This window comes from Sarcophilus harrisii, chromosome 1, assembly GCF_902635505.1.
Source record: "Sarcophilus harrisii chromosome 1, mSarHar1.11, whole genome shotgun sequence".
Lineage (NCBI taxonomy): Eukaryota > Metazoa > Chordata > Mammalia > Dasyuromorphia > Dasyuridae > Sarcophilus > Sarcophilus harrisii.
Window position 1 is genome coordinate 592609632 of NC_045426.1, and position 23686 is coordinate 592633317.

Consider the following 23686-nt stretch of genomic DNA (forward strand, 5'->3'; position numbering starts at 1 on the left):
TTTATTGCCTCCTTTTTTTTTTTTTTAACAGAGGGCAGAAATTGAACTGCTAGCTCAATCTATTTTTCTATCTGCAATTCTTCTTGATTTCTGCTCCAAGGAACAAGATGCCCCCTAGAAAATTCCCCCCTTTCAGTTTTGTTTGTGTGCTCTCTTCCTCCATTAGATTGTAAGATCATTAAAAGCATTTTTTTTTCTTCTCAGGGCTCAGCACATAGTCCTTGATATAGAGAAGATTATTTTGCTTGACCCTAGATGTAGAACAAGAACCAATGAGTAAAATATAGAGAGATGGGTTTCAGATCAAAAAAAGAGAAAATTTCCAAACAATTATGTAATGAATTATATCAAAAGGAATTCAATCTTCCTGCCTTAATTTTCCTTCTCCAATCCATCCTCTACATAGCTGCCAATGTAGTATTCTTAAGGCACAAATCTGAACGTTACTCTCTACTTAATAAATTTTCCTATCTATTACCTCTGAGATCAAATAGATGAATGACAAGTTGAAAAAAAATTATTTTATTTTATCCTAGATGAAATAACAGGGAACCAATGAAGATTTTTTAAACAATCAAGTGAAATGATCAGACCTAGATTACTGATTATTTGGGGAATTATATAAAGGATGAATCAAAAAAAGAAGAGACTAAAAGAGGGCAATCAAGTTAAATCCAATGACTACCATACCACTTCCTGGACATTTCTACCCCATATCCTTCCCACCAACCTCTTTAACTTCCCCCTTTGTATACTGTCTTTCTCCATTAATATATATGTTTCTTGGGAGACAGGGTCTACCTGGTTTTCTTATATTCAGATATCTAGCAGATATCTAGCACTTAAATATGGTGCCTGATACATAGTAAGTGTTTAATTGATACTTTTTTCCCCATTCATTACATTTCAGTCAAAAACAAGGAAAAAATCCTAAAAGAAAATATATTCAGTCCTTTTACATAAACATGTTCAAGGAAAATTAAAAGTAATTTAGGGGTTTAAAAATGTTTAAATGAATATTAGGAAACATTTATTTATAAAATAACATCTCTAAGTGTAATAGCCTAGTGATTCATTCTATAAAATTATGAGCAGTTCCAAATGAGTTCAGAACAAAAGGGTAACCTAATTTATATGTTTTATATATATATATATGTATATATATACATGTGTGTATGCATATATTTGTGTGTATACATATATGTATATGTGTATTCATGTATGTATGCCTAATCATATATACACACATACATATGTATATAAACATAATCTACATAGCACAGTGCCAGGAAATCAGCATGTGCTTAAGAAATATTATTGATTAAAAGTCAACTAGAGCACTTCCCAACTCACAAGGTGTCCTTTAGATAAGGATATTCCAGGTTAAAGACCCTACATAAGTTTGAGTTTCCTACACTCAAAATAACAGCTCACTGGCCCTCAGACATTTTATTTATATTTACTGGTCAGCCAGAATACATAATTGGTTTAAAGTAAAGGTACTTATTGAAATGGCATAGAAAACAAAGAAACAATAACAATTTCTACCATAAATATACCATCAGTGGAAAGAATGGATGTACTTTATAAATACATCTGATGAAGGACACAGATAGGGAACACATGCACATATGAAGAAAAGTTCATCCCTTTGAAGCTACAGGAATTCTGATGTCTCTTCGTCATAGCTTCATTCTCCTACCATATCCTGATCATTGCTGCTAGCTATGAAATATTTCTGCTAGATAGTGTCCCTTCTGGTAACTGCTATTCTTGTCACATGTCTACTACCTGATGCAGATCCACTGAACATGAAATGTGGTGTTCTCTTTCTGCTTCCAGATTTTGCTAACCTTGCAACTTTCCAGAACAAAGCTACCATTCTTCTTTTGGTATTGTCTTCCTCTGTTGGACTGTTATCTCCTTGAAGGGTTCTGAATCCCCAGGGTTTAGAGATGTTGATTTCTTCATTACTTACAAATTCAACTTTTAGTAATATGTTCATTTTTAATATTATGGTATTATTTTGCTGTATGAATTCATTTACATTTTCCCATTTTCTCAATATTGCTCATTTCATAATTTCTTTTGGCACAAAAATATTTCATTATAGTCACATAGTGTAGTGTTCTTTTCTTTTCTCAAAATATGAGGGTTCTCTGGGAGCAGGTTTCTCAGGGAGGTTCTGGAGGCAACCTTAGTTTCAGTTCAGATCAATAATCACCTCAAATGCAGCCAGGAGTTAAAATCCAATCTTTTATTGTCTCTTCCAAAATAGCCTGGCAAGCTTTCCTTGGTTCCAACAGCTCTTGTTGCTAGTCCTTTGCTCTGCTTCTGCCAACTTCAACCTCTCCTCTTCCGAATCCCCAATTCTGCCCGACTACAGTCTCTAACTTCTCAATCTCCTCCACTGACTCCTCACTCAATCTCTTCAAGTCTCTTGACTGAAGCTCTAAGAGCTTCTTATCTATGATCTCTTAAAGGTGTGAACCCAAAGGTTGACTCCTCCCTTGAGAGAGTAGGATTGTGGGAGGTGTAAACTTGTGAATCTCATACTGAATCCTGAAATCTCCCAAACTTGTGAACTAATGTGTGAGCTAATGTGTGAACTTTCAAAGGTGTAAACATAAGCATTGTTTCTATCATTTCCAGTAACTTAACACCTTGTAAAGATTCTAACAACATAGCATTTTTAAAGTCATTTTCCAGTAGAAGGCGACTGCTTTATTTCTAGATTTTTGATACTATAAAGTGCTGACAAAATATTGTTGTACATCAGACCTTTCTTTCTGTCTTTGTATTTGTAAGGCTATATGCCCAGTAGTGGGATTGTCAGGGCAAAGATGAGCAGCTCAGTCACTTTACAAAATTTAAGCAATTTCCATTTTATATAGAGATATAGATGTATTATATCATTATATATCGTATCATTACATGCACACACACATATTTCTTGTCTGACCTATCCCTGCTTTGAAGTATTTGTCTTGTTTGTCTTTAGACTCTGACCACACTTAAATCCAAAGAGAGAATATTTGCAAATATTTGCAAAAAGATTTGCAGATGGCAGTCTTCTACTCTATTCCCTCTTCCCATTGCCAATTAATTTTTAGAGTTGAAAAGGACCTTAATGAACATCTAGTTTTACTCATATGAATCATCATTTAAAGGGTATCCAAAATTCCATAAGCAGAATGGAAATTGCCAATGAAATTCCTACTGGAGAAATATCCATGTCATACAAATCTGTCATTACTATTGCTGTCACAGTTGACAGACTTGGCAAACAGGTCAAAAAGCTCTATTGCTATTATGATCCATTCAAGGACTGCTTATGGCACATTAATGGGGGGTAGTATGGGAGACTTACTTTGCTTCTGTGTTAAACAAGATTTTTGGATAAACAAAGGAGAAGCTGTCAGGACAAAATTTTTCCACAAGTTGAAAAGATATTTTGAAGCAAAAAGAAGTGCAGAAGGGAAATAAATATTGGCCATAAGATTGAGAAAAGCTTCAAAGGAATATAGAAAAAAATTGCCCAAAGGAAGATGATTCAAGGACTACATTGTTGTTGGGCTGTTTCAATGGTGTCTGATTCTGCATGACCCCATTTAGAGTTTTCTTGGCAGAGATACTGGAGTCATTTGCCATTTTCTTTGCCAACTCATTTTATAGATGAGGAAACTGAGACAAAGAGGGTTAAGTGACTTGCTTAGGGTTACACAGTTAGTTACGCTTCTTTTTTTATATATAGCTTTTTATTGACAGAACATATGCATAGGTAATTTTGCAGCATTGACTTTTGCAAATACTTCTGTTCCAAATTTTCCCATCCTTCCCTTCACCTCCTCTCCTGGATGGCAGGCAGTCTCCTACATGTTAAACATGTTAAAGTATATCTTAAATACAATATATGTGTACATATTTATACAGTTCTTTTGTTGCACAAGAAAAATCAGATTTAAAAATAGGAAGAAAAACAAAGATGCAAGCAGTCCACACTCATTTCCCAGTGTTCTTTCTCTGGGTGTAGCTGGTTCTGTTTATCACTGATCAACTGAACTGAATTGGATCCTCTCATTGCCGAAGATAGCTGCTTCCATCAGAATTGATCCTCATATAATCTTGCTGTTGAAGTCTATAATGATCTCTTGGTTCTGCTCATTTCACTTAGAATCAATTCAAGTCTCTCCAAGCCTTTCTGTATTCATCCCGCTGGTCATTTCTTACAGAACAATAATATTCCATAACATTCATATACCACAGTTTACCCAACCATTCTCCAATTGATGGGCATCCATTCATTTTCCAGCGGCTAATAAATTTTTGAGGCCATACTTGAACTCAGGTCTTCCTGACTCTATACCTGGCACTCTATCCACTATGGCACTTAGCTTCTCCAGGGACTCCAGAAAAAATGTCAATTTTTCCTATTTTATTGAGTACTGATATCTCTTGATTATATGTAAAAGGATCATCAGAGTCCAATCACTCCAATTAATCCATTAAAAATATAAAGCTAAAGGTAATTTTAAAACAGTACTACTTGGTAGTGGATTATGGTAATGAAATTGTGATCATTCCTAGCTATGATACAAGGCTTTATTCCTATTACCCTGCACTATTCTTGATATCCAAAGTTTCTATAATTAATTTTATTTTGGGGGGGGAAGGATAAATAAAATTATTAAAAAAATTTACACAATGATCCCTATAAATTTTTTACATCTTTAATATACAACTTTTAATACATGTCCTGTTGTTAATGGCACGTGTTTTATACAATTTGGCATCGAATTGTCAAGATTTTGACAGGTATTCTGGAATTCATAATGAAACCACACTTTTTCACCTTAATTATTAAGTGTGCCTTTGATAAGCAGTCTATTTCTCCAAGTCTAGCTCTGATTCTATCCCATAGGTTTTCAATGGGGTTACAATCAGGTGAGTTCCCACCCAGATCCTTGAAGCATGTTTATCTCTTATCTCTTGAATAAATTTATTAACCTTTTGATACTAGACAATATTGTAGCACTCTATCTCCACTTGAGATTTTCTATAATTTTGGAATAATTATGGCAGGGAGCCAAAGAGTGACTACATTGCAACAGTGATGGACCTGAGGAGGCCAGCTTTGAGGTGGAAGCAGGAGCCACAGATCCATGCTAGATGGAAAGGTATCAAGGTCTTTGAGTCAAACAGGAAACAGATAATGATGCATCCTCTTGAATGTTGTTTTCACTGATAAAAGTTTATCTGTTTCTGATTTTGAACCACTTGACACTTGAAGAGCCTAGCCTAGGGGACACTGCTTATCTATACCATATAGGGCTTATCTATACCATATGTGACAATTGGTCAGTAGTTGATGTGGGCAAGAAAATTGGGCCCCTTCTCTACAGAGATTCAAAATTAGTTGAGGCCCAGATTAGGAAGAAGACCGGTGGTCTGGGTACCAGTACTACCTCCAAGGCTCGCTCTTGGTTTCTAGTTTCTGAGTTGTGTTTTCAGGGTCTGAAAAAATCTCCACCAGGGAGAACTGGTGGCAGTGGTTTGACTGGATTTAGGGTTAGGGTTAGGGTTAGGAATGCTTAGTCCTAGTGTCTATCTAATTGCCTGAAGCACTGAGAATTTAAATTACTAGCCTAGAGGCACATAGCCGGAAGTGTTTAGAGATAGGGTCTTCTTTGAATACAAGTCTTCTTTGAGGCTGTCTATCCACCATTCCACTCTGACTCCATTCATTGATCAAAGACTAGTTATATATTTTTTTTCCCTTTTTTCCCTCCTCTCTCCCATACCACCAGAGAGGGCAATTATTAGACATGAATATGTGTATTGTAAAATCATTCTATAATACTTGTATTTATCAGTTTTTTTTCCTTGTATGCAAATAGCAACTTTCTTTAAGTGTCTTTTGTAATTAATTTTGAGTATAATAGTCAAAATAATTTAGTTGTTCAAAGTTGTTCTTAATACTATATTGTTATTTCTATATACGATGTTCTCTTGGTTTTGTTCATTTTGCTCATTATTTTTTTTTAAGATTATCACACTCATTATTTCTTACAACACAATATTCCATCATAATCATATAGCACGATTTGTTCACTCATTTCCAAATTGAAAGGCAGCCTTGTAAATACATAATTGTAATATTAATATATAATAAAGCTATCTAATAAAAGTTTTCACAATAACTTTTTTTTTTACCTTCACCTTATCCTTCATCCACTACCCCAGAGATGGCTACCATTAAACACAAATACATGTGTGTGCATGTGTGTAAATTTATCAGTTCTTTTTCTGGAAGCATATATATTTCCCCCTCATAAGTCTTTTAAAGTTAATTTAAAATTTTTAAATAGCTAAAATTACTTGGCTGCTCAAAGTTGTTCCTAAAACAATGTTGCCATTACTGTATAAAATGTTCTCTTGGTTCTACTTGCTTTATTCTTTATTATTTCATGGAGGTCTTTCCATGTTTTTTGCCCCCTAAAATCATAGAGTTCATTGTTTATTATAACATAATAGTATTCCATCATCATATACCAGAACTTGTTTAACTATTCTTTAAGTGATGAGCCCTGCAACTTTTAGTTCTTTGCCACTGCTGAGAGCTTCTATAAATGTGTATATATTTGTATATATATTTTCAATAGTATTTTATTTTTAACATTCATTTTTATGATTTTGTGTTCCAGATTTTTCTCCCTCTCTTCTATAATTCCCTTCTCCCCAAGACAGCAAGCAATCTGATATAGGTTAAATATGTGCAATCCTTTTAACATATTTCCATATTTTCCTTATTATGCAAGAAAAATCAGATCAAAAGGGGAAGAAACATAAGGGAAAAAAACAAACAAAAAAAGAAAAAATACTCTGTTTTAATCCATATTCACTCTCCATAGTTCTCTCTCTAGAAGTGAATGGCATTTTTCATCCAGAGTCTATTGGAATTGCCTTGAACCAACACATTGTTGAGAAGAGCCAAGTCTATCACAGTTGATCATCACATAATCTTCTTGTTATTATGTACAGTTATCTTGGTTCTGCTTACTTCACTCAGCATCAGTTCATGCAAGTCTTACCAGGCTTTTCTGAAATCAGCCTGCCCAATATTTCTTATAGGACAATAATATTTATTCTATTACATTCATATACCATAACTTATTTAGTCATTCCCCAAAATGGGCATTCACTGAATTTCCAGCACAAAAAAGGGCTGCTACAAACATTTTTTGCACATGTGGGTCCTTTCCCCTCTTCTATGATCTCCTTGGGATACAGATCAAGCTGTGAGACTGCTTGATCAAAGATTGTACACAGTTTGATAGCCCTCTGGGCATAGCTCCAAATTGCTCTCCAGAATGTTTGGATCACTTTACAACTCCACTAACAATGCATTCCCCAGATCCCCTCCAACATTTATCAATATTTTTTCTTTTCATTTTCATCAATCTGAGAGATGTAAAGTGGTACCTCAGAGTTGTCATAATTTGCATTTCTCTAATCAATAGTGATTTAAGACACTTTTATATTAGAAATGCTATAAATATTTTAGAAAATATAGATTATTTTCCTTTTTTCCCTAACCATTTTTGGAAGTAGACCTAGTATTGGTATTGTTGGGTCAAAGGGGATTGGCAGTTTAATAATTCTTTGAGCATAATTCCAGATTGCTTTCTAAAATAGTTGAATTAGTTCACAATTCCATCAACAAAAATTAGTATCCCAGTTCTTCCATATCCCCTCTCACATTTGTCATTTTCATTTTCTGTCATTTTAGCCAATCTAATAAGTGTGAGATGATATCTCAAAGGTTATTTTAATCTGTATTTCTCTAATGAATAATGATTTGGGGCATTTTATCATGACTTCTATCCTTTGACCTTTATATATCTGAGATGAGATCTTTATTTGAGAAACAATATAAAACTTTCCCCTCATTTTTTTTCCTTTTCTTCTGATTTTGGCTACATTTGTTTTATTTTTTGTAACACTTTTTTAATGTAAATAATTAAAATTACTATTTTTACATCTCTTTCAGCTCTTTATCTCATTTATTCACAAATTGTCACCTAGCCAAAAGTCTGATAATATGTACCATGTTTTTCCAAATATTTTGTAATATCTTTTTACATCTGGATCATATATCCAGTTTGATATTATCTTGGCAAATGGTTTAAGATATTGATCTATGCCCAATTCCTGCCATACTGCTTCCTAATTTCCCCAACAGTTTCATTAAATAATAAATTCTTTCCTCAAATTTTTAATCAAATACACATTATATTTATTTTCAGCTAGAAGTTGTATATATATTCTGTTCCACTGATCTAACTTTCTATTTTTAGATAATATTTGAGATAACTACTGCCTTATAGTTTTTATGATCTGGTACTGCTAATAAAACCAAATTTTTCATTAGTGGCTTTGAAAGTCTTGACTATTTTTTCCTTTCAGATGAATTGTAATATTTTTAATTCAGTAAAATATTTTTTGGTAATTTAATTGGAATGGCATTGAACATATAAATTAGATTAAATAAAAATTTTTCTCCTATCCATAAACAATTAATATTTTTCCAATTATTAAAATCTAATTACTTTGTTAAAAAAAGTCTCTATAATTACTTACAAATACTAACTTATCCAAGTCCTGTGTCTTCTAGGATATTAAAAAGTATTTATAAACATAGTTATGACTACCCCAAAGATGAAAAGTTAGATTATTTCAGGACAAAAAGGTTGTTATCTACCTACCAGTTGCCTAAAATTTCATTTGGCTCAGAATGAATCCCCATAATATAAACTGTTTTAAGAGAGCAAAGATTGTTTTGTGTCTTTGTATCCCTGTCAGTGGCTAAAAAAATTAATAGCTAGCATTTATTTAGCACTTAGTATTGATTTACAAAGCACTTTTTAAAAAATTCTCTCATTTTATCCTAAACAACAATCCTTTACGGTAGGTGCTTATTACCAATATTTTGCAGATGAGAGAACTTAGGCTTGCTCAAAGTCACACATCTAAAACATGCTGAGAAATGATCTGAATTTAAGTTTTTCCCAATTCCAAGTCCAAGGCTCTATCCACTATATCATATGGCTGCCTGACTAGTACAATGTAATCATGTTGCTTCTTCCTGCTCCCACCCCCATGTCAGCAATCTGCAATGGCTCCCAATCATCTCCAGGATCAAATACAAAATCCTTTAATTATTCATAGCCATTTATTACTTACATCCCCTTTCTCCAACATTCTAGTTTTCTTACATCTTAGGACACTCCACATGCTTTTTTAACCCAGTGATGCCAAATTCCTGAGTAACCCATAAAGAAAAGGACTTCATTTTCTTGACTCCTAGCACTCTGACATAAGTTTATATATATATGTGTGTGTGTGTATGCATATATGTGCATACACACACACACACACACACACACATAGATTTAGGGTTGATGGCTTAAGTCATCATGTCAGTCATTTCCAGAAGAGAAGAACAGCAATCTATGTCTTTTCTACTATAGATTAAACAATTTCTTGTGAAAAAGAAAAACATTGGGGAAAAAAGGATATAGTGTCCATATCTGACAAGATAAACATTATTCCACAGCAAAAACTCACTTGAGATGGTAGATAGATTTCATTATCTGTTTTCTGAGAGGTGATTCAATAGTTTCTCAATTACACAGCCCGGTTTCTTTTTAGTAGTCTTCATTTACATTACCTCTGTTATTGATTTCTACAGAAATCTCCTTCCTCTGAATTTTTCATATTCATGGTTATTTATTGCACAATAATATTCCATTACTCATCATATACAGCTGGTCATGATGGAAATTGGTCTATTTTTCCTTTGAAAAGGCAATGACAACACAGAGTGAGTCACAAATCTTTTGACACTTTTGATCTGGCATTTTCAATATTGGGAATATGTATCAATGAAATAAGTCAGGATAAAAATTTTTTAACAAGCTGACATTCAATGTGTAGAATAGCTAAAAAAAAGTGGAAACAAATTAAGCAGCCTTTAGTTGAGGAACCAAATAAACTGTATGATATCAAGGCAATGGAATCACTACATATCACAACAGAAAATAGAAAAAAAATGATAAAAATTATGCAAAATAATGCAAACAGAAGTGAAAATAAATGTACTACTAGAAATTCACATGCAAATGTATATATATAAGGACTAGAAAGGAGTGCTGTGACACTGATAAATATCCATCAATGTTTATTATTTCGTCTTACTGTAAACAAGTTACAATTCATTTACTATTTGATCTAAAAGATAAGCTTTTCAAGGGAAAAAAATGTGTTTCCTTGTTGCATGGGATTGGGAAGGACTGCCATGTTTTTACTTAAGTCCTACAATTATATTTTGAAATTAAATATTTCCTAAATGTAGAGGATTTAAAAATAATTGAGAAAACAACAAAGGCAATATCTGAACCTGGTTTGTTCAGAAATTCTACTGATGAAAACTAATTTCTCTTATAGATATATTGTCACAAAAGGATCAAGGCCAAGAGACTCATTACCTTGGAAACTCCTGAAAACTGCATAAGACCATTACTCCTTAATGAACTGTATTTCCCTGAGAAGAGCCTTGTCATATATATTTTCAAAATGACACAACACAAGCCATGTCCACAGTGATGACTCAATTAACACATTCCCTAGGAATAACATGTCTGAGAAAATGAACTACTTTTAAAAAATCCTTTATAATCACAATCCTTCATAAATCTGAAGTAGAACAATTGATGTTTCAATAACAATATATATATATATATATAAAACAGCTATTGGGTAAAAAATTTTCTCCAACATCTTTGTGGATTTGTCCATATGAAAGGTAAACAGGAAATAAGGAAATTATGAAATCAAATGCTTGTCTTCAGTGTTTCCAAGCTTCATTTTTTGAAATCCTTTTTTTAGGGATGAGATTCTTTCTGGTATGTTAAAATGATTCACTTAGTAAGCCTAGAAAGAATTTGATAGTTTTCCCTCCTTAGCATAATCAATCAAATCATGTATTGGAATATTTTATAGTCATTAATGTTTAAATATTACTGTACATATCTTAATCTTTATATTATGGAGATAGCCCTATTAACCCACCATCTATGGGATATTTACTAAGATTGAATCCTGAAGTTCCTTCTGAGGTCCCAAGATATTTACTGATCAATTTACAAACTTTTATCTGATTTACCTGATACATTAACAACTTTCTGAGATTGGGACAGCAATTTATAACCAGGGAATTGAGAGGCAAATGACTAAGTCATATGGATATTAAATATATAATTCTGATCTCATGTATATAATGTTCTTATAAACTACTTCAACTATATGTACTCATACCACTAAAAGCTCATATTTCTATAGGCACTTTGCTTACAACTCTGTGAGTAGGCTGTACAATTATCATTACCTTTTACATATGAAGAACTTGAGGTGAATGTCAATTTCTTCATGATCACAAGCCTACTAAGTTTCAGAACCAATAATGAAAGTTGTGATTCTAACTTTAGTACTTTATACTGATTATCACACACACACACACACACACACAGAGGCACATGTATGCTGACCTTTATTTTTATCTCTATAAATAGGTGTGAATTAAAGAACCAACAAGGATAATATGAAATTCCTCCATAGCTAACAGTAAGACAATTCAGTACAGGATAAAAAACAAAATAAACAAGCCAAATCTAACTATTTACAAAATAAAAAAAAAAAAAGGACATCCATATTTATTTTAATCCAATGATTAATAATTAACAAAGTCAGCCTCACATAATTAAGAATGACTAGAAACCTGGAACTATAAAATTTACATTGGTTCTTTCAGGATTTCTTCCCTCACATACACACATAGATGTATATTATTATACACATGTATATGTAGAGAGCAAGAGCTCAAACAAGTATGCAGTAAGGACCACAATCTACTCACTGTCTTTAGTTTAATGTTAAAATGGATATTTAGGATTGGTAGAAATTGTAGCACACTAGCCTCCATTTTTCATGGCTTTATACACATACATGTTTTTTCTTTCTTGTTCATCTCTTCTGTATGAAAATTATTTCACCATAGGTATTTGTTTAATAAAAAACTGCTTATTTCCTGGCCTTACTCCCAGATATCCCATTAAAACCTTTGAAGCCTCCTGACATCCACTTTATCTTCCTGAAAGAAAACTACTGATAACTTCCTACTTATATATTGTGGAGGCAAAGACCTTTTCACTTCCTTTATCTATATTTCTTTTCTTTCTTCATTGGTTAGCAGAGAAAGTGGGGTAGATGGGGGATCAAGCATGCAGAGAATGGCCTCTTTAAAAATTCATGTCTTTTTCCAATCAAATATGACATTCTTAGATGCTTTATAAACTTGTCCCAAATTTTCTTCTATTATTCACTTGGAAAATTGTATAAATTGGTCCTATTATTAAAAGAGTTCTCACACACTTCTAGGTCATACAGAATTAGCCTGCTTGGAATATAAACTACCCTAATACACAATTCAAAAGGATAATTGCTTTTCACAAACTGTAATTTAAAAAAAAAATTTTTAAAGGTGCTAGAAAAGATTTTGAAATGGACATAAAGCAAATTATATTTTAACAAGTTTTATCAGCAGTACTTAGTGAAATTCTTCAAATGTTTTGTGACAAATGTATATGATATAAAGAAAAAGTCATCTGGTGTTTCCCTTTATCTGATGCTTCCCTTCTGTTATTTATTTGTTTGTTCATGGCACCAGGAAGCAAAGTGGGAGTAGCAAGTGATGGGCATAATTAGGAAGCTCGAATTTGATTTCTATTTCTACCCTTACTAGTCATGTGACTGAGCCTCAGGTTCCATATCTGGAAATGATCTACCAGTAGTATAGATATTAAGCTAATCTTAACCTGTTGTGAAAGTTTTGACACTTTTTGGTTATTTTTTTAAAATGCATTTTGAATCTTTGTTTTTGTTGTACCTAACAATTTTGTCTTTGGAAGCCCTGAGGGGTTTCTTGGCAAAGAAACTAAAGTGGTTTCCTTCTCCAGCGTCCCCATTTTACAGTTGAGAAAACGAAGGTAAACAGATTTAAGTGACTTGTCCAGGGGGACACAGCTAGTTAAGTAATTGAGATAGAATTTGAACTCAGGTCCTCCTGACTCTCAGCTCAGCACTTTATCTACTGTGCCATCTCCCTTTAAATGTGAGTTATTATTACTTTATGAATACAATGAATTTTCTTCAAAAAGTCTAAAATCCGGTTCTAATATGCCTTAGTGTAGGATACAAATTTTTACCTTACAAAGCAATAGTAACTTCTAGCACTGAAAAAGGAAGAATGAAATAAAATGCTTATTCAGTAAATGAGTTTTCCATGGATTTGAAATACAGTAGAAGAAATATAGCTACATATGCATCATACAACCACATATATTTCTCTTTATAATTTGATCACTGGTTAATGACCTATTAATTGTATGAAGCAGGTGTCAAAACAGTGGATAATTGTATTAAGCAGACAAAACTATTAGCCTTTAATCATGAGTTGACAACTCTTTTTAGTTATTAAACACACATATACACACAATTTTTTTAAATTAGAAAAACAAAGTGAGGAAGAACAGTTTAAGGTTGAGATGAATAATTTATTATATTATATTTAATTTTAATCATTCTCTCATTTAAGAAGCTTGACAATTCATTTTTTTCAGGATATTATGCAGATACAAAATTAAGATCATAACTCTTTAATGATTTTTAAACAATTTAATATTTACTAATCTTTTGGTTTTATATCACCTTTCTTCTGATATCCCTTTCCCTTCACCTCTTCAAAGCCATGCCTTATAATAAAGAATAAAAAAGAGAGGAGGAAAATAAAGCACTTCAAACCAATTAACACATCCACCAAGTCTGAGAGTATTATACCATGCCCATAAAGAAAGATAGGGAAGGAAGCCCATTTTCACATTTCTTTTTTAAGGTGAAGTTTGTCACTATAAGTACATAGCATTTGGTTTCTTTTTCATTCATGTTCTTTTCATTTATACTTTTAGTAGTTATTGTGTATATATTGTTTTCCTGGTTCTGTTCGATTCATTTTGAGTTCCTTTAAGTTTTGCCATGCTTCTTTGAATTCTTCATATTCATCACTTCTTATGGTGCAATAATATTCCATCATTTTAATATACCACAAGTAGTATGGGCTTTATCATTATTTATTTCCTTATTATAGGCTTTCCCATTATTTCCTTATTTTTGCTTTAGCAAAGTGAGCATCTACAAATACTTTGGTGTGTATTAGAGCTTTTTTTCTGTCTCTGATTCTCCTTGGGGAATGTGAAAAACACATATACACACAAAGTTAAATCTGAAGTTGCTTGATGAGTATTTCTTTTATTAGTGATTAATAGTAATCTTTTTATAGTGGTTAATATTTGCAATTCTTTTGAGATGTTTGTTCCTATCCTTTGACCAAGTATCAACTGGAAACAGACTTTAGTCTTATACATTTATTAGTGCTCATATATTTCTTTAACATTAGGTCATTATTGAACTATAATACTATCAAGAAAAAAAATCATATTGAGTCACTATGAATGGGAATAGATACAGAAAAAAGCTATGTGAAATGGAAGAAAATTCCTTCTGTCACCACTATTCAATATATTCCAACTATCAGATCAGTTAACAATTTTACTTGTATTTGCTAGTGTATTTAAAATGAAGTAACTTCTATGGTTTTATGATGGAGATTAAGAGTCAGTGACAGTAATTTTGAAAACACAATAAAGAGAAAGCATAACTAAATCACTACAATATTTAAAACATCAGCAGCAAAATAGGATTGGTTAGTATTCAAAGGGACACATAGCTATCTTCAGATATTTGTAAAACCATCTAGGGAAAATTTTAGACTCTTCTGAATATTCAGAGGTCAGGAGTAGAAGCAAAGGAAAGGGAGATTTAGGCTGGAAGAACTGACTTCTTAAGCATGTAGTAGAAAATATTCTTCTTTAGGTGTGGGATTCTAAATTATTCTAAAATATCTTAGATGTTCCTTAAATATTCTGTGGTTCTGTATGTATAAGGAAAACAAACACTTCACAGTTGATAAGTTTTTTTTCCCTTAAAACGCAATTGGTATGACTGGAAGTTTCAATTGCATTTCAATCAACTTGTTTTAAAAAAAAAAAAGTTTCTGTTCTTTTATAGAAGAAAGTCAATTAAGATCTGAAAAAATTATAAATACATATGTACTTAATCCACAAATAAATATATGTGTGATTAATTCATTAAGTATTAAGCTAATATAGCATGTTTCTTACATCTCATAAATACCTATGTAACATGAAGAAAATTATTAACTTAAATGGTCAAAATAATCATTCTGAAAACATTTTTATTTGAATTTTAAAAGACTTATACAATTAAAATAGATTAACAACACATATAATGATATTTTACCTGCCTAATATGTAATGTTATAGGTTTTTATGCACAATGAAACATATACTCAAACATATACTTTTCTAAAAATAAAAAGGATAAAGTAAATCTGGGGCAAAACAATTATAAAGGAAAAAACAAAAATTTGTCTTAAGTTCTTTTGTCAATAAGCTAATGATTACCCAGATCCAGTGTTTTCCTTCCCTCATCTTTGCAGATTTATTTATTTATATTTAAACCTTAAAAAAAAAAAAAAGTTAATGCTTCTATTTCATAACGTAGCAAATTGTACCAATATACAACAAAGGGAATGTAGTAAATGTTTTATTGGGTAAATGCTGCATGGTGCAACTGAATACAAAAGATCAGAAATTGGCCTCAAGTTATTTTTTAAAAATAAATCAAAACAACAAATATATCTATGTGTGTGTGTGTGTGTGTGTGTATATATATATATGTGTGTGTGTATATATACACACACACACACACACATACACATATACATACATATAGTTCACATTCTTGTATTTTCTACAAAGGTCATTTCCCTTAAGTCTGTAACTTACACTGAAACCGAAACAGTTCACACAATTTTCAGAGAATTAAAAATCTACTGAATATGTACAGTGAAAACAACCTTTTAAAAAATAAAACTTCATACAGTACAATTTTTTTTACATTAAAATCAATAGCACTCAGTCTAGCTTTTTTTTTTTTTTTTTTTAGCCTTCTAGATATTCTCAACTTTTCTCAAGTACAGAGAAGCCAGCATGTTGGCATTAATTTTCTGTATTTACCTTTATTAAAAAGAGGTTTTTTGTAGTAAGGACAAATAATCTCTCATTTGTAGCTTGAAACCCCAAAATAGGATCGTTGGTTTCTAGGCTGGCTACCTGCTGCTTAGCAACCTGTCCAACTTGTCTTCCTTCCTTTCTGTTATACAGCACAGTGGACATGGCTGTGGGTTGGCGATAGATGAACACTCGACGCAGGCACTCACAAAGGGCAGCATAGGAGTAATTGGGAGCACAAGCAAAAAACTTCTTGTCTCTCTTTGATGCTTGGACATAGCCTGCCAAAACAAAATGTAGACAAATGAAAACAAATTCTATGTGTGTTTTATAATTTTGTTCTCAAATTAAAAACAATGCTGAAATAATGGGCAAAAGGCATAAACACATGATAACTGAACTTTGCTTCACTCCAAAGTAGCTGTAGCAAGCTCATCTCCCAAACTCAGCCTAAAAACAAAGTTTCACTGCCCCAAGCTAGAAGCTTTAATCTACTAAGGCCAGTCAAATACACATTTTAAAACTGAAAATTATTTTAAAATCAGTAGAGACAAAAGTAAAATTGATAGAGCATTACTACTAAACAAAAGCTGTGAGTTACACATACATGAATTATGCATATTAAATGACAAGGACATTCTAATCCACTAGAGACATTAAAATGTATACCTAATATGCTTATATTCAATACAAATAAGTTTAGTAAGAATCATAATCTTGCTCAAAATCTTACAATCTGTTCATTAATGTAAAATCACTAAGCTACTAGAGGTCCATGGAAGTGTAAAAGATTTGATGATATAGTAGAAAGAATGATGTATTTGGAGACAAAAAAAAAAAAAATCAACCTTTTACTTCCTCAATTTTGATGTAAAGTTGGTTCAAGTTATTTAATTTCTTCGGATCCCAGTTTCTTCATCTACAAAATGTGGATGTAGGCCTGGCTGAGTTATAAGATTCCTTCCAGTTCTAATATATGATCTATGATCCCATGTTATCTAAATCCTTTATCTGAAGATGTAGATTTGAAAATTCATTTATTCACAGATTGAGTAGTCACAAAATTAAATCTCTCCCAAATTTACTCAAATACTTCATTTTCCATAATTCCATAAGACCCCAATGAAAAACAGTGCCAAGAATGTGTGCTTATGTGCAAAATACGATTCCCATGTATATAGTAATATGCAGCATACCTTTTTATATGCCTAAAGTGGTGTTCTGTTTATAACTAAAACCAACATCATTATATAATTTACTACAAAGCAAAGTGATGAGAGCTAAAAAGTTAATATTTACATAGAACTTTTTAAGGTTTGGAAAATATATTAGATCATAAAAAAGCCTAAGTTAGAGAGAGATACAATGGAATTATATATATACAAGAGTTAAAATTAGAAGGTTTCAACCTGAAGCTAAATGTAACACAAAATTCAAAATGTATACATGATATGGACCAATTTCCAAATATTCCATATGCTTTCATATCTGAACAAGCTAATTAGATTGTGGTCAGAGGATCATATTATATAGGATGACTAAGGCTAAGGATGTAATATGCATTATGACCTGGTCATAATATTTTGCTTAGTTCGAGGTAAATTTTAGGAAAGGCATTGATAATTTAGAGCTCCCAAAGAAGGAGAATCAGGGTGATAAGAGTTTTGAAATATGCATATGAGGATCAGCTGAAAAAAGTATTTTTCAGCCTATCATTCTTTTTAAGAGGGCTGGAGTTTGGGGGAAAGAGCAAAAGAGCTTTTCTTAAGTACCTAAAATGTTAACAGATGGAAGAAGGATCAGACATTCTGGTTATTCTCGACAAAAGAACTCGGACCATAGACAGAAGTGAGAAAGCTACAGATTTCAACTTGATTTAAGGGAAAATTTCCTAAATAATATATGTTATAGAAAGATGGAATGGGTTGATTGCCTTTATATAGTGGATTCTCTTTCACTAAGTCTTCAGACCAAAGCTGAATGATCACTTGTTGGGTATCTTGTAAAGGAGATTCTTTTTCAAGTATATCTTATAAATCTTTGTGAAGTCAGAGATTCTGTGATAAAACTCTTAAGTGATTTCAACAAAGAAATGTAGGTAATTAACATAAAATTTTCTTTCCCCAAAATGCCAATGTATTTCAACAAAAAGTTAATTCTCTACCCAAGTTTCTAAAACAATATATTTCATGATATTTCTAAGTTGTAATTTAAATCCTTAAATTCTAAGTTATAGATGAGTTGCTGATCTACAATACTTGAGGAAAATTCTCCTGGGGGCAACTAGGTGGCACAGTGGATAGAGCACCAGCCTTGAAGTCAGAAGGACCTGAGTTCAAATGTGACCTCAGACACTTAACACTTCCTAACTGTGTGACCCTGTGCAAGTCACTTGACCCCAAATGCTTCGGAAGAAAAAAAAAAAAAGAATTCTCCTAAATGAAAACATGACCTTAGAAATCTTGTTAATTATATAATTTTATTGGAATGACTGGAATGATTCATGTGATTAAAATTTCTATTTAAATTTATCTTCAATATAAGCACAGAGATTATTCCTACTGTTATAACATTAAGAATCACTTACCATTTTATTATAGTACAGATCAATTAAAATATAATTAGTAGTCCAAGAAAGGTTTAAAAAAAAAGGAGAAATGATATAAAATAATGTTGATAATTATAATTTCTGATATAATGGAAAATAATAATAAACAGCTCGTTTTATACCTAAAGCATTGAAAGTTGCAATGTGCTCCCACATTTCATCTTGCTGGCTAGAGTGTGGTTGCCAAAGTAGGGCATCTACGTCATGACGCAAACAGAAACAAGGCATTTCTTTGGGGTCCACTAAGACTGAAAAAAGATATTGATTGCTTCCAAGATTCACCTAAAAAAGCAAAGAAAGACAATGGCAATTATTTGCTGTGAAAGCAAACAGTCTAAGAAAGACAACAGTAGCAACATAACTTTCATCAGTACATGATAATCTCCAAAAGAATTTGATGTTTTGTAATCATAACATATATTCTTGAAGTATAAAGAATACATATTCTGTGTGATAATACTTGGAATACGATCGAGTTTATTTGCCAAAATAATAATCGAATATATGTATTGATATATGCGATATCATTAAATTTTAGAGGAATCTAACTATATTAATACTTCTATTTAAAAAATAATTGTCTGAAAATGTTTGTGGCAGCTCTGTTTGTAGTACTGGAAAATGAATGAATGCCCTTCAACTGGAGAATGGTTGGGTAAATTGTAGTATATGAATGTTATGGAATATTATTGTTCTGTAAGAAATGACGAGCAGGATGAATACAGAGAGGCTTGGAGAGACTTATATGAACTGATGCTAAGTGAAATGAGCAGAACCAGGAGATCATTATATACTTCAACAACGATACTGTATGAGGATGTAATCTGATGGAAGTGGATTTCTTTGACAAAGAGAAGATCTAACTCAGTTTCAGTTGATCAAGGATGGACAGAAGCAGCTACGCCCAAAGAAAGAACACTGGGAAATGAATGTAAACTGTTTACATTTTTGTCTTTCTTCCCGGATTATTTTTACCTTCTGAATCCAATTCTTCCTGTGCAACAAGAGAACTGTTCAGTTCTGCACACATATATTTTATCTAAGATATACTGTAACCTCTTTAACATGTATCAGACTGCTTGCCATCTAGAGAAGAGGGTGGAGGGAGAGAGGGGAAAAATCGGAACAGAAGTGGGTGCAAGGGATAATGTTGTAAAAAAATTATCCTGGCATGGGTTCTGTCAATAAAAAGTTATTATAATTAAAATAAATAAATAAATCTCCTTTTTCTGGAAAAAAAAAAATTGGCTGTGATTATATATGAAAAACTTCACTACCAGAAGCAGGACTAAACAGGTGGCAGTGATATACACTTGAAAAAAGACAAAATCAGATGTGCTAAGTAAGAAATAAAGTTCTATCTAGGTAGAGTTGGAGACTTTGAAAAAAAAAGATTCTCTCTGTTAAGGAAATTGAAGGGTGAGTGGGATAAGAAAAGGATCTGAATTAAGAAAGTTTATTTCTAAACCTTTGGGCTCCAAGGATTGGAAAATGTTATTGATCAAAGAAAACATGTAGCTCCTGTGAACAGGCCACAAGCAAGATAAGTTGTTGGTTAATTTCTAGAGTGAGGAAAGAGGGATACAGAAATATAGAACTTGCCTGTTTTGTTCTCTTCCTCCACTTACTATAAAGAGGATGTTTTTAGCCTTTGTATAATGGATCCTTTTGGCAGTCTGGCAAAAACTATAGAAAACTTAGGTAGAATAATGTTTTAAATACAAAAAGTTATGAAAGAAACCAACCGCTAGATGGCACAGGGGATAGAACGCTAGACCTATAGACAGAAAGAGCCGAGTTCAAATTTAGTCTCTTAAGTTTCCTCAACTATAAAATGGAGGTGCTAAAATCTCTCAAGATTCTTTAGAAGATCAAATGAAATAACATTTGCAAAACACTTAGCATAGTGCCTGGTACATAGTAGATACGGTCTAAATGCTTGTCCTTCTCTTCCTCTATATTAGTTATTTTAAAAATTTTTGTTTTTAAATTCATAGATCCCAAGTTAAAAATTCCTACAACTACACTTGGATGCATTTAAACTTGGAAATGGATGAAAAAAAGTCAATACTGAAGAGGAGAGAAGGGCACAGAAAAAGAAGCTATGGATCAAGATAGAAAAGTATAAAAATTTCACAATTTTGCTTTGAGCTGTATCTTTTTGCTTCTAAATGGGTAGAGTCAAAATGAAGCCATGTAGCTGGGTGCCAAAGATTACAAAAATGGAGAGACAAACTGAGATAAATTGGAGCTGATCTCTGAATGACTCTAGAGAAGTTACCTTATTACTCAGTAGTCCAGGCAAGTTTCTGCAAAAGCTTCATTGTTAGAGGGAGTATCTTCTATAGGACTACTCTTAATCAGTGAAATCAGGGTCAAACACAATTCCAATAGACTGAGGTTGGAAAATGCTATATGCATCCAAAAAGTGAACTATGTATATTGAATGGGGATCTATGCATACTATTTTCCTCTTTTAAAAAAATGTTTGCTTTTTTCTTGTGGTTTTCCCTTTTCCTCTGATTTTTCTTTCACAACACTACTAATATGGAAATATGTTTAAAATGATTCTATATGTATAACCTATATCAGATTGATTATTGTCTTGTGAGGGGGAAAGGTAGAGGAAAGAGGGAGAAAAGAACATTTGGAACTCAAAATCTTATAAAAATGAATGTTAAAAGCTCTCTTTACATGTAATTGGAAAAACAAAATTCTACTAAAAAAAAAAAAAATCACAGAGCCAGGCCCTATTTCTATCTCATCATTATAAAACCTGTATGCTGCATGATTTATGAAATAAAACAAAATAAAAACAAAAACATGTCACAATATCACTGAGTGCCAATGCTATGAAAAGAGGTGATACAACAAATTTAGATAAAATACTTATAAAAAAAAAAGAGATTTAATGAGGAAGATGACATCTAAGACTAAAGACTTTCTTACTAAACATTATATGTATATGAACCATTTGGTATTAAAAAAGAAAAATTTGTTATATGGACTATTAATATTTTTAAGCTAATCTCTGAGGCTATTTAACTATTCCTAAGAAGCTGGGGGATTGGTAGAATGACTTCAACTTTCTTTAAGCCATGCTAGCATCTGGATAGAACTTGCTTTTTGTACAGAGATTCATTATCTTTATCAGGTTTACACATATTTACAGAACAGATATGCAAAATAAATGTATTTGGGTATTAATATTTCACTTACATTTTATCAAAAGGGGGAGGAAAGCCACAATTTTGTTTTTAATGTTAAATTACTATCCTGGGGGAGATATTTAAAGAAGATGCTTGTCTTTAAACTTGCTTCAAATATATAAGATAAATTTGACAAATCTGGTTTTGTTTACAGTACAATGATTATGCTTCTAAACCACTGATTTATTGTTGTCTTTACATATTTGGGGTCAAGATGACTTTATTCTAGATTAAAATAATGACATTTTATCTGACTTGGCTTCTCAAAATCTTAGAGCTACTCTCTAAGATTTTAAATTTGTGAAAAGGCCCCAGGCTGTTTCAGTATACATAGTTTTTTTAGTGACAACTACTGATGAAACTATAGGTCCAATCCAAAAAAACCCAAATAAAAAAAAAATAGAGAAAAATATTCATAGGAGAGTCCTTCAGGTCCATTTCAAACAAAAAAATCTGTATTCCCCATTTTAGATAATTCAGGTGATTTGTCTTTGTTATTTCCCAGCTGACTACAGATAAAAGATAACCAATTAGAAAGGGGACAAATGTTGCACGGAGAAATGGACACTTGTTCTAGCAAGGAAGTAACAGGCTTGGCAAGTAAGGAATAGAGGAAAGGAGAAGGGGAAGGAAGTGTAGGGAGAAAGAGCCTCATGTTTCTAAAAGGGACCTAAGAAAATAGTTAATGTGCATAGAACTAACCCTTAGTATCAAGAAAAGGTTAAATTTCATTTTGAATATTTGATGTAAGAAGAAAAGATAATATGAGTAAGATTTCCATCAAAAATGGTTGAAATAGTTTTTGGATTTCAAGGATTAAATTTAAGTAAAGTTCATTTATATTTAATAATAATGTCCACTATCAGATAAACATCTCTGTCTCTGTCCCTCTCTCTTTTAAAACTAAATCTATATTAGGGTTAAAAAAAAAACTTCCAGTAAAGGACTTCCTTTACAGATGAAGATAGATCCTGTTTCTGTATCTTACAGTCTTGGTTATCTAGACCCTGAGAAGTTCATGACTTGTCTAGGATTGTGGGGAAAAGGGGTTGGATGATGACCTATAGAGATTCCCAATCCCTAGAATGTGTAAGGTATGAGCGAGTATGAATATATTAATCATGCAGAGAAAGATGCTTCTTCCCCCTTCCTAGGAAAGACTGGAGAGATCAGGCAGGGAACATGTGGAGCACAAGACAAAAGACTCACAGTCTAATGGAAGGGCACAGTTTCTCCTTTTCTTTTTTCTCTACAGGCTAAATATCAGGCAGGAGACACAGCACAGGATAGTAGGTGTAAGGCAGTCAGAGAGTAAGGGGTATCTCACCATACCTTTTCACACAGAGGTTGGAAATAGCCCAGTGCAGCTGCTGGTAGAAAAGTCACCCAACTGTACTCTGCCTATGCTGTCTTCTCTGGACTAACACGAAATGGTGGTCTTCAATTTTTAACTATATTGTATGCTGAGGAAAATATTTTTTGAGATTAAGTCTAGCAAAAGATGGTGTACTAATTTAGCAAAAGAGACCAGTCTACTCTCAAAAAGGGCTTTAATCTGAATAAGAGGGATTTAATTTGGGAAACTACCTAGTCTTTTCAATGAT

At 32.4% G+C, this 23686-nt stretch overlaps 1 protein-coding gene across 2 annotated transcripts in view; it reads right to left on the reverse strand.

Moving 5' to 3' along the window:
- Nucleotides 1-15934: 15934 nt before the first annotated feature.
- Nucleotides 15935-23686, reverse strand: part of NUDCD1 (NudC domain containing 1) — an 88632-nt gene continuing 80880 nt past the window's right edge. For both annotated transcript variants that reach the window (XM_031947122.1, XM_031947121.1), the window contains exons 9-10: nt 18996-19155; nt 15935-16546 (exon numbers count right to left, since the gene is read on the reverse strand). In XM_031947122.1, coding sequence (XP_031802982.1) covers nt 16254-16546; nt 18996-19155 — 453 coding nt within the window. In that variant the 3' untranslated portion in view covers nt 15935-16253. The remainder of the gene's footprint in view (nt 16547-18995; nt 19156-23686) is intronic.